General features: G+C 42.7%; 1 protein-coding gene across 2 annotated transcripts in view; it reads left to right on the forward strand.

The window, feature by feature from the left end:
* Nucleotides 1-880: 880 nt before the first annotated feature.
* NRG1 (neuregulin 1) overlaps nt 881-18,832 on the forward strand; it is a 124,469-nt gene continuing 106,517 nt past the window's right edge. For both annotated transcript variants that reach the window (XM_066613670.1, XM_066613671.1), the window contains exon 1: nt 881-1,520. In XM_066613670.1, coding sequence (XP_066469767.1) covers nt 881-1,520 — 640 coding nt within the window. The remainder of the gene's footprint in view (nt 1,521-18,832) is intronic.

The raw sequence follows: 18,832 nt of genomic DNA on the forward strand, positions 1-18,832 counted from the left end.
GCTGGGTGTGCTGATTTAACTCAGACCAGCCCTGCAGAGGGGTGGGGTGGGGAGGGGGAGGGGTGGGGAGAGAGAAGGGAGAGCAGAGGGAATCTGTACATCAGAACAGAGTGGAGGGAGGGAGGAAGATGCTAAAGTGGAGAAGTACTGGGGAGGGACTTTAAAGAGGAGGAGGAAGAGGCAGAAGGATTGAGAGAACAGAGTTTCTATCCCCTCCTTCCCTTGTTAAACCTCCCTGTAATGATATTGCTTGCAGTGATGCTCAGGGAACAGGCACCTGCTGCTCTGTAATGATTCAGCCTCTTTCTGCCGGCGCTTTCATACAACAGGATGCTGTTGCTACTGTCACTGCTGCTGCTGCTGCTGCTGCCGCTGCCACCGTTCTCACTGATTTCCCTTTTGCTTCTCCTGCATGACGGCTGTGTTTTCCTCCCTCTAAGCAGTTCCCAGCCTCAGATGTTCAAGGTGAGAAGCAAGCCATCCGTTCTGGGCTGCTGGTACACTTAAGCCATTTTCTTCAGGATTCGGCTTTTTATATTTTTGCATCTCCCTGTTTGCGCTCCCTGGAGAACTGAGGTGGCTTGAGAAGAATTGAAGGAATTATAAACAAAATTTTGAAAGTGGCCAAGAAGAAGGAGCCAAAGCATTATGAGATCTCCTTTTCTTCTTGCTGAATATTTGCAAGGGTTTTTTTTTTCCTTCTCTCTTTCTTTGGATCCTGTTCTGTCACTTGAACTCTCTTCTGCTGCCTCTGCTGTAAGATTACTGTGGTTTCCGTTCCTTCCTTTTTTGCTTGCTTATTTGTAATAATGGACTGGGATAGAGTTTAAGGCCTTTTAGACAAAAGCTCATTTGAAAAATATATATATATATTCTAAATATGTCTGAAGCCACTCTGGAGACTTTTCCCAACCCCTCGACCCAGCTGAGCCCCACTGCATCACTTGAGGGGCTCCCTGCAGAGGAGGACATGCCAGAGACCCAGGCAGAGGACACCAGGATGCAGGGAATAGCAGGCCTTGCTGCTACTTGCTGTGTGTGCCTGGAAGCAGAGCGACTGACAGGCTGCCTCAACTCTGAAAAGATCTGCATTGTCCCAGTCTTGGCTTGCCTGATCAGCCTCTGCCTCTGCATTGCTGGCCTCAAGTGGGTCTTTGTGGACAAGATTTTTGAGTACGATTCTCCTACCCACCTTGAGCCTGACAGGATTGGACAAGATCCCATCACATCTGTGGATCCTACTGCGCTATCTGCCTGGCTGCCATCAGTGGTGCAGACTTCAATCTTTCCAATACCTACCAATGAAGTTGAGGTTACAGGGGAGCCTAATTTATCAGTAGTTCCCTCTGAGGCTGCTCCTAAACCGTCTGCATCTAACGATGTCTTAGATTATCCTTTCTTGCCCTCTTTGCCACCTTCCTTACCTCCACCCAGCCTAGTGCCTGAGGTAAAAGGAGCCACAACAGTATCTCTGGCACAAGAAGCAGAAACTAATATCCAAACAGCTCCACCTAAGCAAAGTAAGTATAAGCTCCTATTCCCCCCACCCACCCAGAACTGGACCATTCTGTTGTTCTTCTTATATATAAAACACTGGTGCAAACCCTGTTAAGAATAATATGAGTACCATTGTGATGGGAGTATGATAATTGAAGAGAAGTGAGTTAGCTTTGACTTTTAACCAGATAATAGCTTTAACCTGTCCCTTTATTAAGGTTCTGAACAAGAAATGGGAGGTGGGAGGGTGGAGACAAGTTACTTAATAGTAACATAGCTAGATTGTTAATATACAGTTCAACTGATTGCTTTACAAACAATTTAGCAAGTCATTTCAGTGATGAATTTTATTTGAGTGTCATATTGACTTCCTTTTGATTGCCCCTTCCTTTGCCCAACCTGTAACTGACCTCTGTCTATGACTTCACCTATCTCCCAACTTCTCTGTTTTTTGCATTTCTGATAAATTACACAAACACACCCCACAGAATGTTTTTTTACTTCTTAAGGCAATGAGTTAGTAATTATTTTCCACTGCACTATTAGTTGGGGAGTAATTCTAGGCAATTATATTTCTGTCTTGCTTAGAGCATGGTATCAACTTGTACAGATATGAGTTGGCATATTAAGTCTATACAGTGTCACTTCTGAACCAGTATTTTTTCATAGTGTGTTTAACTAAACCTTTCATAGACAGGGTCTTTGCTCTGGAACCTTTTTTTTCGAATGCCAGAGGCTCAGCCTTGGAATATGTAGTGCAGTGATAACTATGAGGGAGTCACTAAGCATATTCAGAGTGCATTTCCCTTACCATTCAGTAACTGCAGCCAGGTCTCGCATCTTTGAAATCAGGAAGCAATGTTTTCTATTTAGAGGATGTGTATTGGAAGCTAGTTTGAGCCCCAGAAGCTCACTTTTAAAAAATTAATCTCTTAAAGCATTAGAGGGAAAAATTGATTCATTTAGTTTTATAGTCTGCCTCATCTCAAAGGCATGTAAGAAAAGTACAAAGCTTCAGCAAATTGACTGAAATTTCCTCACACTTCGATGTAAATCCTAAACCTCATTTATCAGCCTGAACTAGTAGGTCTAAACAGTGAAGTCTCCTTCTCTTTTTTTTCTTGACAAGGAATCTTGCAGCACAGTCCTATGCATGTCTGCTCAGACGTAAGTCCTGTTATAGTCAATGGTGCTTACTCCCAGATAAGTGTGGCTGGGATTGTGGCATACCCGCTCATGAATTTAGCAAAGTGGCTCAGTATAGAATAGCTAGCATGAGTAAGCTTCTAGCCCTTTCAAAGCCCTTTTACTATTAAAAATCTTTAAGAGAAATGCATATTTGCTCATGTTTTCAAACTGTTATGATAAAATGTAAAGTTAGATAATGAATTTGCCACAATAGGTAATGAAATTATTGAGATCCATATATTTGAAATAATATAGATCATTGGTAGCATACATACTACTCTTATGTATGCAGGTCAGTGATTTGTAGCAGAGATCTGCAGTGGCTAAAACTGGCTGCTCCTTTGATTTGTTTATTGAGGCCCAAACTGGGTATGACATTAATCAGATCATTTGATCCTTTGTTTTTGTTTTAGTATAAATAGCAACTGTGAGACTCCCAATCTAGATTGGGACCATGGTGTATGTGTGTGTGTGTGGGGGGGGGGGTAATCCTTTGCTTGAGCATCTGTCCTATACTGATCCAGATTAACCCCCTGCAACTGTGTTTGTCCCAGGAAGTTTCCATTGGTGCCAGTGGGAGGTTCCCTCCTACACCAGGTGACCAGATACAATGGAGTACGGAGTGCCTATACCTTTTAACCATTGTATAGAAAAGGGAATTTTGGCAGGTGCAGCTTAACATGGAGGAGTTTAAAAAGCTGCACTTGCCAAAATTCTCCCTTCTATACAATGGTTAATTGTATAGGCACTCTGTCCTCCATTGTATCTGGTCACCCTGGTCCTGCAAATAACAGCTGCAGGAGTCCCCAATCAAGACCATGGTATAGGCAAGGTCAAAGACTCTCACTTTCAGCACTATGGTCCCTGTCTGGATTGGACACCCCCCAACACATGCCTACAGCTGCTATGTATGTTAAAAACAAACATTTGAGGCCAAGTGACATGATTGTAACATCTAGTTTGGCCATTGCTTATAAAAAGACTTGAACTTTCTCCCCTTCTCCTTCATCTGTTTCCTTGGGTAAAATACTGTAGTTCCACAGTGTCATTTCTGTAGCATCACATATTATATTCATACAGGTCAAGTGGAACAAGATTTAACTCATTAATAAACCAGAGTTAGTAGCTGTGCCATTTACAGACCAGTCCTTTGCATGTTTACTCAAAGCTAAGCCCCAGTCAGTTCAGTGGAACTTTCTGCCTAGTAAGCATGTTTAGGAGTGTGCCTTCAAATGCCAAATGACTTTCACTGTCTCAGTGAGAAATGTCCTTTTCTTTCAGTTGAGCAACACCCGTATGCAGAGCCGTGTCTCTAATCAAGTTATTATAATAGTTCTAATAGGAAGCTCGGGGGCATTGCCACAGGAGAAACCTTGCAGGGTACATGCCCATGGTTGGCAACCTTCAGTCTCGAAGGAATATGGTATAAGCCTATGCACCTGATATGCACCTGATAGACTATGGTATAAGCCTACAGCACCTGATATTCCCAGGTGGTCTCCCATCCAAGTACTAACCAGGCCTGACCCTGCTTAGCTTCCAAGATCAGACAAGCATGGCCCATGCCTATGCAGGGGCCCACATGCAAGTCACAGCAGCCTCTAAAGTAGTTGATGTAGTAGTACATCAACAGTACAGTAGATCTGTAGTTGATGTCCCCTCCAAGGTTGGGAAGGAACTGCCTTTTCCAGGTTGCTAAGCTGATACTAGTTATGAGAATCATGCTGGAGGGAACTGAGCTGAGAAATTTGAAGAAATGAAGAAGAGATGTGGGGGTGGGGATAAAGAAGGGGAGAAAATGGTAGTGAATAGAAGAGGAGAGTGACATGAAGGAGGAGAAAGGGAAGGGAGCTGTTCCAAGAACCAGGCCTTTGGGGAGGGCAGGGGGGGGGGGTCTGCATGTGCATGGGGATCCAGAATGCAGTTTCACCCCATGGCCCAGTGCAACCTAAGTCCACCCTCCTATGCTTGATTGAAAGGAAATTCAGAAAGCATAGCCTTGCAGCTGCTTGAGGTATCTTTTGCTTTGAAAATTCATTATGAAAATGAATGAAATGCAATTTATAGAAGATTGATTGTTGGGATAGGTAAGGGATAGGTGGGTTAGTATGAGGAGATTACCTTAATGAGATCACCATATATGGTTTTATGTGGAATACTACAACTATGTAGTATTATTATTATTATACTGTATCACAGCCTGTGCTGGGCTGGTTATAGTCTTCAATTTGGGATCTAGCCACGATCCTGGGAATAGCAGAAATATCTTCATAGGATTCTTTATTATGATGATTCAGTATTTATTAACTACTTACTGTTATGTTCTTGTTTATTATTATTCATTTTTATTCAAAATTTATGAATATTATTATAGTTGTTATTATTGCAGAGGCAATTAGTGAAGGAGCTTCATCTTTTTTCTTTTTTAAAAATGGTATTATTGGTGGATCTAATTAAGATACCACTCTTCTGCAGCAGGCTGACTGAATACTGTTCACAAAAGGCTTCCCTTAGGAAGAAAACATAACATAGACCCTTAAGAACAAAACCAAACATATACAACCTGCATGACTCTTTTTAAAGTTGAAGATGATTTATTCTTTCAATAATTTGAAATTGGGACAAAAGAAAATCTGCTGATAACCCACTTTGTGGATGTTTAAAAAAGGGGGGAGGCTTTTGAGTAACCACCAGCAAATCATAATCAACATTCATCTTGGCTGTATATTTGAGCAATAGGTGGGGGTCCAAGAATTGTTTTAATTAACTATGAGTGGGTAGTTTTTTAAAATCCACAATCAACAGAAAGAGAGAGAGGAACTTGCTGCTGATCTTATTTTGGGTTTGTACTAAGTGGGAACCTTTACTAGAAGCTTAACTCTTGTGAGTTCTGCAGTTTTCACCAGCTGCAGTTTTTTTAGTCCCTTATAGATTCGACTCAGTAGCTGCCATAAAGTTCAAAGTGACAAAAGGAGCACTTAAGCATTGCCTCTTTTATGCAGGACAAGTCATTGGGGTGGATAATTAAAACAAAAAATACTAGATGGGTTGTATGAGGTGAGTGAGTATTTAAGCAAGTACATATATTCTTAGGAAGTAAGCCTTTACACCAGTATTTTTTCAAAACTAAGGTTATCCTGTCACAGTTCATAGTCTGGAACTGACAAGTCATTTCTGCACTGGACATTTTCTGGATTGGAGAATTCCATTTCCCATCTGTTCTTTCCACCCAACTCAGCATATTCTGTTTGAGGATATATCCTTCAAGGTCATAGTCTGACAAGGGCTAATTGATTCTCCTCCGAGCTGGAGTCTGGGAGAAGCAATTCTAGTAATTGTCTCTGCAGCGTTAGTCTCAAGAACTTGCCCACCTTTTAGTACCATATCGTTTGTATTTTGTCAATATAGAAATGATCATCTTTTTTGCCTCCTGTCTTTCAATTTTAAATCAAACGGCTTCCTTTGCAGAAGCATTTTTATGCACTCCTATACATGGCACATTTTTATAACGTACCCGGATATTTAATATATATACACAGTACATATATTTGATTTAGCTGATATTTTGCTGTAACCTGCAGTCTCTTTATAAAGATATGTTGGGTCTCATGAATACTAATCATGCGTGGGTGAAATTGTACTTTTCACACAAACCTGCAACAGCATCTCAGTTACCATAATGGTTATGTCCAGAGTGCAGTAGTGACTTCCATAATAATTGCTATTAACCGTATCTTATCTTAAACATTTTGACTGCTGTTAGCTTTTTCACTTTCTTTTTTGAATGAATTGTTGGAACTAGTAGATGTTTTTGTACAACATTTGTAGTAACGATTGTAATGATTACTAGCTCTTTATGACCTAATCTGGTAGTGGTTCCACTTACCAGTCCCTACCTGGTCCTAGCTCTGGGCACTGATTCTTTTTTTATTTCCTCGCATGCTTGGAGGCTCTCAGAATGTATGTGGGTAATGATTAATACAAAGCACACTATAAAGATACTCAAGAGCTCATATGTGGCACTTGGGTGTCCCTTCAGGTTGATAGGAGCAGCTCTGCTGAGAGTCATCTTGAGTTGTGATCAGAATAAGGACATAGCAGGACTTTTAAAGTGGTGGCTCCAGTTCTGTGGAACTGACTGATAAGGGTAGTGTGCCTAAGTTTGTAAGGTTTTAAGACACAATGGCTGGATCCAAAATGCTACCTGAGATATACCTGAGAAATATTAAAGGGTTTGGATGTGCCCTACTGGACCTTTGTCACTTATGCCTCATCATAAACTGCTATAAAAACTCCTTGGTTTCAAAGGAAGTTTGCCATGGGGAATGGGGAACTACTTTTTTATTTTTTTGAGCCCCCTCAATGTGCTGTTTTTTGGATTCAGGCCATTGTAAAACATTAGATAGTCTCGTGAAATACATTTTTAACTGCCCAGGTGTACTGAATGGCATGATTCTTATTTTAAGTACTTTATCTTATTTTTACTAGTTACTGCAATGTACATTTATTTTCTTGGTAAGCCACATAGAGGCTTCTGGAGCAGTTTGGATTCACATGTAATAATTTTGCTTCTGCAGTGAATGCACCAGGCGTTCCCTAGCTGCCACATGAACATAATACTACTTCCTCACCATATAGGCTGTTGCAAGGACTACATCAAGATAATATATGTGAAGTGCTTTGTGCTCTCAGACAGTGCGATACTTGCTTCTGAATAGACATACATAGGATCACACTGTAAAGGAGATTGCTATAGTGAAACACTGTCTAACAGTAAAAGTATAGGTGATGTCAGTAGCACTGATGCATCAAGTAATCTAGAACAGGGAGTAATCAGCATATAGTAAGAAAAAAGAACTGTGCCAAAGTACATTGTATGCTTCTTTGCAAAGTCACAGCCACATCAATATCTTCTGAATAAAGACATCAGAAGATAGACGATTTGCTTGTGTTCCAGACTTCAAAGCACTGCGTCAATAAACTTTGTTCATTTCAGTGGGATTTGCCATTGTAGTCAGCATTGAAGATCAGGGTATCAGATAGAGAGACTGTTAAAAGCCTTACTACAGAGATTCTGTGTCCCTGAGACAACACGTAGGCAGGCCCTATAACTTTGACAACAACCAAACTGTGTTATAGCTAGCTATGCAGCTTCCATGGCACACTTTGAGACCATTTTGTTTAGTCCAGTTAAAAGCTTCGTATTAGGCTATACTTTGCCACATCCTAATTATAATCTAGCTTTCATGTATTGATTCAGATTGCATGGTTGCTACAGTTTGCTTTGTTCTGATCTCTGTTAACAACAGTATTCATTTCCCATTAATTACTTATATCCTTTCTAGCAGAACCAGCGGTGTTCCTGAGGCAGGTGCCCCCCAAGGTGGCTTACCTGAAAGAGCTCCACATCCCAACAGTTAGGGGGTGATGTTCTGACATAATCATGTCACCCCAGCCTTCCGGGCTCTTGCATTGATTTAAATGCGAAAGTCAGCTTCCCTTTGGCAATCTTTTGGCTGCTTCAGGCCCAGCTATAGCGTGCTTTTGCTGACAAGCAGCAAAAACACGATTGGCAGTGATAGCGTGTGGCGGCTGGGCCCAAAGCAACCCAGAGATCGCTGAAGGGCAGTGTGGTGACACACCCACATCTGGGAGGGTCACCAGGGGCGGCTCACCCTCATTGCCCTGGTGACACCACTGAGCAGAGGTGGGCTACCCCCCCCCCACTTTTGCATCTTCTTTTCATAGTGCTAAAAGTGACTTGGGTGAACCAAACCAATTTATGAGTCCTAATGCAGTGTTTCTCAAACTTGGGTCTGGATCCTTAGGTGGGTCGCGAGTCCGCTTCAGGTGGTTCCTTATTCATTTCAATATTTAATTTTTAATATATTAGACTTAATCTTGCTGTGGTATGTGACTGTATTCGGGGAAATGTTCCACATCTGTACTTTTAACAGGCTACTATGTTTATGCTTGTAACAATGATAGTAAATGGAACTTACTCCTGGGTAAGCATGGGTAGGATTGCAGCCTAGGATTGTTAAACATTTTCCTGCTTGATGATGTCACTTCTGGTCCTGACATTACTTCTGATGGGTCCTGACAGATTCTCATTTTAAAATGTGGGTCCTGGTGCTAAAAGTTTGAGAACCACTGTCCTAGTGAAATCTCTCAGTTATATAAAACAGTCTCTTCACATTCTCTATTAGTAAAACAAGAATAGCCAGTCTCTTTTCTGCTTCAGCAAGTTACCATTTGTTACATCTGTGTTTTAAAATTCTTTTTTGAGTTTTGAAATATTCTGCTTTCTTTTCTTTTGAAAACAGCATTACCACTGTTTTAATTCACCTTGTCAAAAGCCACACAGATCTGTTTAAGTTAGGCATATGCACACTTAAGGAACTGCAAGCTGAACACAGAGCACCAGCAATGCAGTGTGACCTGCCAGGTGATTGACACTCCCTAAATCCCATTCCTGTAGTCATAGGCAAGCAACAAAATAAAGAACAAAGACTTAAAACAAAAACTAAGCCCCTGGAGGGCTGCTGTATGTGGCAGGTGGGCTATGATCAGTTTGATGGGTCATGCGTTGAACGGGTCTAATTTTTAACATTTAAAAAGGAAAATTGTATTTTTCCATATTTTTCCAAGCACAAAGAGACCCCCTCCTATAACTCATGACTGGAGGAGAGCTTGAATGTCAGAGGATGTGTTTTATATCAGATTGCAAATGTGCCCTATTTTTTCCTTCATTCTAAGGTTTTCTTTTTCCAAGCCTATTGTCTTCTGTCTGCTATTCATGCTATATTAGTCTCTTGAGTCCCATCTTAAATTTTTTTCACTTCCACCTTCCTCACCTCCTCTGCTTTCTTTGTATGTCTCATTTTTCATCCTTTCTTCTTTTCCCTGTGCAATAGTAGTTATATACCTTGACTTCACCCTGAAATGATCATAAACGCTAGGCAATGAGTGGTATTCCTCATTTGTACTCTGCAGTAAAACTCTGTGAAGTAGGGCCTTCAAATCCCCCACCTTGCAGATTCCCAGGGACCACATTTTTGAATGGTTACCAAAAAGACACCAGTTTTGATGAGAACCGTGGTAGGAACATTGGTAGATTTCTCCAAATGTTGCTCATTGTGCAAACCCAATGTTTGGGTTCTTTTCACACCTTGTTCTCTCCAAATCCCTTAATCATTATAATGGCTCCCTCCAGCTGTCTGCTCTCCCAGCATGGGCTTGACTACCTCCCTGTAACTCTCTGTTCACCATCTAAACCTTATTCCAGCATGCCTCTGATTGTAATTCAAAATGATCTCAAGTGCCAAACAGCTCCCTTCATTCTCCCATTCTGCTTCTTCAATACCAGGGGTGTCCAGACTTTTTGGCAGGAGGGCCACATCATTTCTCTGACACTGTGTCATGGGCTGGGGGGGGGAGAATTAATTTACATTTCAAATTTGAAGAAATTTACATAAATGACTATGTTAGAGATGGAACTTACATGAATGAATGAAGGTCTGGCAATAGCTCAGGGCCTACAAAATACCTTCTACAAAGCAAGACTGGCCTTTCCTTCACTGCTGCTGCAGCATCACAGACATGAAACAGCAAGCAGTGGAGGGAGCTCTCATCCCACAGCTCATTCAAGAGGTAGAGCAGTTGCCCTCATGCTGCGACCAGTTGCGTTGGGCCAGCACAGGCTCCAGCAAATCTCAGGAGGGCCAGAGGCTCATTAGAGACTGGGGGCTCCCTGTGGGCCAGGTTGAGAGTCCCTGAGGGCCCCACATGGCCCCAGGGCTGGGGTTTGGGCACCCCTGTTCAATACCCTTATTTGCTAAGCCTCCTCCAGAGTCTACTACTACCCCCATTCCATATCCTTCCCTTTGACTTTAAATAGAAAATTGCAAATTCTGCACTCCTCCTGTTTCATCCCAAAATGTTGTACTTCTGTAATCCCTGTGTCTTCCTTCATACCTACACTGCTAATTTAAATGGAATGAAGACACCAGCAGCAGACCTAGCACTGGGCAAACAGGGCAGATGCCCCAGGTGTTGAGCCCGCACAACTCCAGGACCGTGTGGGGAGCCTTCTGAGACTTCTGACCCGATCAGAAACAACACTTCTGGTTTTCTGAAAGTCCTGTTTAAGACCACGGGAAAGCTTGGTGGGTCACATTTCCCCAGTCTGTCCTGGAGTTGTACGAGGCTCCGTCACGCTGGGTAAGTATGGGGGCGGCATCACAGAGAGGGCGGCATTGCAGACCTTTGCCCTGGGTGCGGCTTGGGGTAAGTCCCTTACTGGAAGACACTGATGTTTGGGCATACATCATTTGCATACATCAACTGACAGGATCAGCTTCAAAGCCCTGAAGAAGTCCTCAGAGGAAGTGAGACTGTCACCAGGGGAGGCTTTGCAGGACCAGGAAATTTACTATCTCAGAAGGGTAAACCCTCAGGAGGAAACTCCCATCTCTTCTGGCTGGCAAGTGCTACTGGGATATGTGCAGACAAAAGAAGACAGCCAATGGATGATTGAAGATATTGGAGGAAGACCTAGCATGGCTTTTACCACAGACAAACTCTGGATTGGAGTGAATGTATGGTTGCAGACCCTGCATGGAATGAAACTCACACATGTGTTCATGGATGTAATTTCCCATGGAACAACTGCATGTCTGGCATGGGCCCCACATTGTCATGAAGGTCATGAATTTGCATTCCTTCTCTGTAAACTTTTATTCCCATTAGCTAGAGACAATGTCTGTGATGGGTAAAAGGACCGTTAAACCTTTCCTTAATCTTGAGAAGCCTCTCTCAGCTCTTATTCAGTCCAAGATTTAATGCTGGTATACTGTCAAATTTCAAGCAAGCTAGACCTGAACTTGTAACACTTGCAGCCCAATCCTAACATGCTGTGGAGCATTCAGAGCGGGGCTGGGCTGGGTTGCAGCACAACTTGAAGTAAGGGGAATTCATTCCCCTTGCCCTGTGTTGCATGGCAGCTGCCACTATGAGACTACTCAAATCTGCACCACCTAAAGTGGTGGTGTAAGGCCAGGCTGCTCAGGAGGGGGATTTGTACTGGTACTGCCCCCCTTCTGGGCCCAGTTACCCCACTGACCCTGCTGCCTGCCCTCCCCCACCCCAGAATGCCTTTTTTCCATCCTCTCCAACTCCCACTTCCGTGTCAGCTGCCCTTAGCCAGCACAACTCACCTGCTGAAGTCTGGGAAGTGGCACAGGGAGGCTGGTGTGAGTCCTTGCACCATCCTCCCCAACTCTCAAGAAGAGGCAAACGTGCCTTATGACACAGTTATGACACTTCCAAGCAGGCACAAGGGACTTGTGCCAGCCCAAGGGTTGTGCCCTCAGGATAATAGTTAAATGCCTTTTACTACACAGTCTCCGTTTGTGCCGTAGAATTGGGATGTTTTCAGCATATTTAAACCAAATTTGAAAATCAGAATCCAGCTTCCTCAGCAGTGTTGGCACCACCTTGTAGGGGGTCCTGGGACAAAAGTTCTGCACTGAACGTCGTGTCCCCCCCCCCACTCATCCTGATGATGCATTGGGTGCTACCACTATAACCAGTATTGAGGGTTCAAGGGTTGGCCTAGTCAGATGGGCCCAGTGAATGGGCATGGGTCTTTAGCCAGTTGGGCTGACCTTCTGACACCATTCTTGTTGCTAGGGTATAGTTGTAATCTAGAAAATTTTAAACAAGGAGTATGTATTTATTTTGGAAAAAGCTATACATTTTTAGACCTGAAGATATATTATGTTGCTTGTATTAGATGCAGCAGAATAAGTTTAGCAGTACTGTAGGTTTCCCTCTTGATTCACAGTTGATAGCATAATACTGTAGTTTGATGTCAGTTTAACAAAGGAGCTATAGTGCAGCCTTTTTCAGCCACTGTGCCATGGCGAGTACAGCTGTGCCAGAGGAATTTGGAAGAAGGTCATTTATTAGTAGGGTCAATGGGGGATGTGAGCCCCCACTGGCAGCATGGTGTGCCTTATCAGTTGCCAAAAACCTGATGTTGTGCCTTGACAATTTTAGTGCCTGTTCAGTGTGCCGTGAGATGAAAAAGGTTGAAAATCGCTGCTGTAGTGTTTTGCATTGTGTGTGAACACACACATAGAGCATTTGGTATCTTATTAAAAGTGTCATTACGTCCAAGTGTCATTATACCCACTTACCATACTGCCATTAGTGGGGAAATCTGCTCTCAAATTAAAATTTTTATTATTTTAGTTGCATTGTATTTGTACTTTGTGCATTGCACATGCATACCAAGCAGTTCTTCAGTTTGCAATGCAGTCATTTTTGGGAATAGAAAATTAAATGAGTCTTTCCCAACAGCTGGCAACAAGGCAAAAATGTTTCTTCCCCTCCCCCCAAGAAGCAAGAGTTCAGATTGCTGAGTAGTTGTGCGTTTGTGCTGCAGCGTGAAGCAAGAAGGATATAAATGGAACCTTTTATGTTTTGATCATTTGCAGTTTTGCTAATGGAAACACAATAGATTTTGCTGCAGAAACCCTACTCTGAATCAATATTGGTGCAGTGAAGCAGCTGGTTCAGCAACACATCATGCATATATAGATATAGATACAGCTAGTTCCCAAATTTCTGCCCCCCTCAGGTGAGCCCAAGAAACAGAACATAGGATGGAGTTATGTAGGTTCCTGGAGACTATGGTCAGTTTGGGGTGACAGGGTACAACTAACAGTCCAATTTGATCTAAACACCACCTCCCCCGGTCAATGCAGCTGTGCCATCAGAACACGCGCTACATCCTGAGGGTGCAGTCTCAGCGGTCTTCTCTGGGTAAGGGAGCATTTCTTCTCCTGCCCAGGGATAAATCTCCACTGCCCAAATGGATGTAATTGAACCACCCCAATGATTTTGAATGCTTAAGTCCCAGTGGACTCAAGAAGGTGAATTGAGGTCAGGAAGGGGATTAGAATAGCAGCAGTGGTGTTGCTACTGATGCTGCCCCTTTCCCAGCCTTGACATACACACTCTTCGCACCTCAGTCTCCGCCCTGTTCCTCTCCTTTCCTGTCCCTTTCCACCCAGCCCCCACTCTGTCTTGCTGAGGCTGTTCCTGGCTTTGCTGGCACACTGCCACTCACTGCAGTGGCCAAGCCAAACTCTGTGGCATGCCTTGTTTTATGACAGCCATAATGCACACTCCACAGCTGGAATGTGCATTCTGGCAGCACAGAGGCCCCATAGGATTGGACTGTTTTTGGAAAAGCAGGCCTAGTTCTGTCCCTCATTTCATCCTTGGTAGTGGTCCCTTTTATGGGACAGATAATTGACATGTGTGATAGCAGAAACTGGATTACATGGCGGCTAGCCTCAAATCTCCTGTTAGAAAACTAAAGGGGACATGATTTGGCTATAATTGGGAATTAGACAGGACAGGGCTTCACTGCCCTACCTTTCTCTACCTGTTGTCATCCCATGCTTTGATGCTACATGTTTTTAAACACCCTTGTACCCACAAGCTAATTGCTTGTCTTCAGTTAGCTCATGCATTCCTAGAGGTTACCTTGTAGAACATCTTGAATTATTTATTTTCCTGCCATTACAGATGGAATGAGTTGTGTGCAAGTACATGCATGTGTGTAGATAATGCATGCCGGTTTGCTACTTGGATTCAGTATAAAACTGTCTTCCCTTGCACACCCTGTTAGCATGTGATTTCTTACTATAATGGGACCAGGGCCTGGATCCCATAGTATGCAATATATTATCATGATGTCTAAATTCACCCTGTGATGGGCTATTGTTATTCTCCAGTAACAGTCCAGAATAGCATTGACTTCTATTGGAGAATGTAGAGCAGCTGCAATCAAGGACATAGCTGAGGTGGGAAAAAGTCTAGCCCACGTACCAAATTGATAAGCTCCTTGGTTAACATAGCTGCTGACAATGTTATTGATGAAGCACAAGGCATATTGACACCTTGCTTGTTTCCTTGTTCATCTTGATAATTGATCAATTTGTGATACAATATAGATGAGCCCTACAAAATGACAGTTCTTGTTTTACAGGAAGTGTATGTCACTGCCTCTTTTTTTTCCCCCAGTATTTTTCACACAATTTTATGTATGTCAGAAGCAAATCCATTGTGTTCAATGGGGCTTACTCCCAGCAAAGTGTGTATAGGATTTTTAGTCTTTCATCCTAATTCTCTGCTTGGACTGTGCCGTGGAGTACCAGCATAAACTGTCCAAAAGCACTATATAACCATATATGCTGACCACATAAGACCAGGGCAGGAGCAGGGAGAGCGTGGAACCGGGCGGAGAGGGCAGGAGGTGAGCGGACCGGGCCTGGGAGGGGGTAGGATCGACAGTGTCGGCTCATGCCATACCCTAACCCCATTCTTGGGCCTGATTCACCTGCACAGATCAATGTGGACTGGTGCCAGCAATGTCGCTGGTGGAGACCTGAGTTGACCCATTGTGGTTGCTGGGACTTACCCTAGGGCAAGGGATCAAATGTCCCCTTACCCCAAGAAGACCTCCAGAAGCTAAAATTCCCCAGTGGAAAGCAGCATAACCTGCGCTAGCGCTGCTACATCACTGCATGGGAATTTAGTTAGGATTGGGCTGTTGTCCTGTACTAAATGCACATTGTTTGTAAAAAAAAAAATCTATCTTCAGATTTCACACATTGGAAAGTTATGGCATCTGCTTTTTAATAATTTGAAAATCGGTTTATTTAAGTCCTTTTTTGTTGAGATAAAAGGAAATCAGTGACGGCTCACTAATCATGTGGAACTCTGCAATGTGTAGCAGGCAGAGCACATCTCATATCTGATTAGAGTTTTTGCTTTTGTGTCACTGAAAAATCTGAATGTTACTCTTTCACCAGTCAGCTAATTCTTGAGATGAGACACATCAAAGAGGATAGAAGCCACAGAATATATTCTGTTTCTCAGGCACAAACAAGAATGGCATGGTTTTTCTAAGAAGATGACTAGAAAGTAATGTGAGTGTTTAGACCTAGATGTCTTTTAAAGTGCCTACAGTAGATGGTTACTTTGAAATGGAGGGATTCTTCCTGAATGCAGTCCTAGTAACTAAATTGAAAGCAAATTCAGGATTGGGAGAGGGTGCATGTGTGTTAATAGCTAACAGCACTGTGTCTATTCTCTGAGCTTCCATCCCCAGCCTTGTGCTGTCTCCTTCCTTTAAGTTCTCAAGCAGTCATTTCTTTCAGCCCAAACCCCACCTTGCTGAACAGACACACAGGATGCTTGTACCTAGCTGGGGAATCTCTTGGCTGTTTGTCACTGGGGAATCTCCAGGCTGTTTGTTTCTGTCTTCTGCCATCATACTGCCCCAGCTTACCACCTTTTATTACTTCGTTGCAAATACCCATAGATTCCATCCCCCGCTGACTCCTGATGCCCTGATATCTCTGGAAGAAAAATTGGCTATGTAACATGGGCCTTATTATGAGAGGTAGAAAGTTACATGCAATGATTCTGTGAGCCTTGTATCATATCATACAGTAGTAGCAGCCATTCATAGTACTAAAGGCACTAGGGTGCCAAACTATGTAAATTATTCATTAAGTAAAGGGCACTAATCCTGATAGATTGGAAATGAAACTAAGATTAGTACATGAAGAGCTTGCATGATGGTGTTCGCAGTACTTATCTGTGCAGGAAAAGGCTATTAAACATGTTCTTGTGTATGTTCTCATTGTTGTAACATCCAAGTACTGTACAGGTTGCCCGTATTTATCCTTACTACACATCCTTGAAACAAGAGCCAATATGAGTCTGAGAAGGTGCAGTTGGAGGGTAGTTTCTAGCTCTTTGGCATATGGGGTTCCTCAGTGTTCTATTTTGTCCCCATTCTGTGTTACCTAAAACAACTTGAAGGGGTTTTCTGGAGCTTGGGATTGTGCTGTTAATTTAAGAGTGCTTTTTTACTCTATGACCTCTGTTCTATATCCTTCAAAAGTAGGACCTCTTATTTTTCAGTCAGAGGTTTCTACTCATTAATTCCTTCTCCATTCCCCCCTTCATCTCCCCATAGTTTAAGATTCACTGTAATTCATAGAAAGCCAATGTAGTTAGCTTCACAAATGTGTATCTTACAAAAGCCGTTAGACAATATAGTGATCTAGTGGTGGCTTTACCAGATGTGCAAAGGAGACACTTCGATAGAGGCCTATTTTCCAGGGGGAGGAATAAATTGTGCATGATGGAAGCTTAGCTTGATTGCTTGCTTAAAGAGCATTAGAAAAAGGAAAGGATATTTTGTTAATCAGTCAAACAAGAGGTTCAGGCTGAGTTCAAGTATTCTGCTATTGACTTAGTAAATAGTTTCAGTTATCATTTAGTATCTTGAACATGTGAAGCTCCAGCATTTTTATGTGATCATGTTTGGCAGTCTCCTAGCCAAGCTGGCATAAAGCTTAGCATTGTTTTGCACAGTTTTGGAATATGTAACTGAATATTTTTACACAAGACAGGGAGGAAGAGCTTCTGGATTTAGGAAAAGAAGGCTTGGATTGGAAAACGGGTAGGTTATGTACGTATTTAGAGAAAAAGAACTTGGGGCACAATTCTAACCAGAGGTTAGGCCAGCACGAGACCCCTGTGCCAGTCTTTGAGTGTTGCAAACCTGCCATAAAGCACATTCATGATGACTCATGAGCCAAATAGGCCGGTGCAAGGATGGGAAATGGCAGATCGAACGGCAGAGGGTGTAAGTTAGCATAGGCCGAGGGAACTAGCACAGGTGGTTGGAGAGGGTGGCAGGAGGGCAAAATGGGGGCATTTTTCAATGGGAGAAGGATGAGGAGAGATGACCTGTGTGCAGACAGGGCATGGGAGAGGGGGTGGACCAGCCTTGGCAACTTAGGCCATATCATAACCCACCTCCTGGCCAGCTTAGCATTACACAGGGCTGTTCAGATTTGCACCAGCAATTTTGCTGGCGCAGATCCAGGTAGCCCCATAAGGGTGGCTGTTGTGTGACACTGGGTAAGAAGATGAATATCCCCTTACTTCAAGTTGCACCCCAGCCACCTCCTAACCTGTGCTGGATACTGTGCAGGTCAGTAGGCCTGCCTGGTCCAGTACAGGTTAGGATCGGACTGTGAAGAATTTGGTGCATAAATATCTTCACACTAAGTTTGACTATCAGAAAGCTACCAGATCTGGCTCTAGTCTTTACAATTACATTTTCTGTAGTCAGATTAGACTATGTGAAAAGCACCGTTTTTTACCATGACTGATTGCTTAACAATTGTGATCTGGGGCAATATACTGTACTTCCCATGTGATCTCTCTCAGGTGCCATAGATGGGAAAGAGGGGCATTAAAAAACTCTGATCCTGCATGCTCCATATCCTTTTGGCTAGAACTAGAATTTCTGAGTACACAGCTCCCTGCCGCCAAAGAAATGCTTGCTTCTTCCCTATTGCAGAGTCATTTATGAAAATGCCACGTCTGGTCTAATGAGCACAAGTGAATGAACTCTTTCCCCCTCTTCCTATTTAATATTCCTCCTTGTCATTTCAGTGCTGTATCATTCTATTTTCTGAATGTGTGATAACATCCTCAACGTCAGCATTGCTTTAGTGGATTGCAAAGCTTCAACTCAGTTCCCTTGTTAATAGACTTTTGCAAGATATCAATAACAATATTCCCAATTTGTTGATCCTTCAGCCATGTAATTTTAGTGATGTATAGCTATAGGTATATTCCATTATGTGCTAAGAAAGGCAATATTTCAGAATCAAAGAGGCAATCAATACATTAGTGCACAGAGTCTATTTTTCAATAGTAGTTAACTGAAAGATAATGTATAAAGCCCCCTCTTTGTGTTAATAGAGCTGGGAACAATAACGGCAAAATATCAGTCACCATTTTCTATATTAAAAGCTCCAAGGATGATTACAGGTGGTAACCTTTTTCAGCTGTGTGTGATTTCAGATTGTATAAACCTTGCTAGAGGGGGAAAAAAACAGATGACTGAAATCATTATCAATATATGGAGCTTAACCGTCATGTATTGGGGCAAACCTTATGTTACATTATTTGAGAAATACTGTAATTCAAAGTCAACTGAAGGACAACGGCTGAAAATACCTGAAACCTAAATCAAGGC

The sequence above is a fragment of the Tiliqua scincoides genome, chromosome 2 (genome assembly GCF_035046505.1).
Source record: "Tiliqua scincoides isolate rTilSci1 chromosome 2, rTilSci1.hap2, whole genome shotgun sequence".
In the NCBI taxonomy this organism is placed as follows: domain Eukaryota; kingdom Metazoa; phylum Chordata; class Lepidosauria; order Squamata; family Scincidae; genus Tiliqua; species Tiliqua scincoides.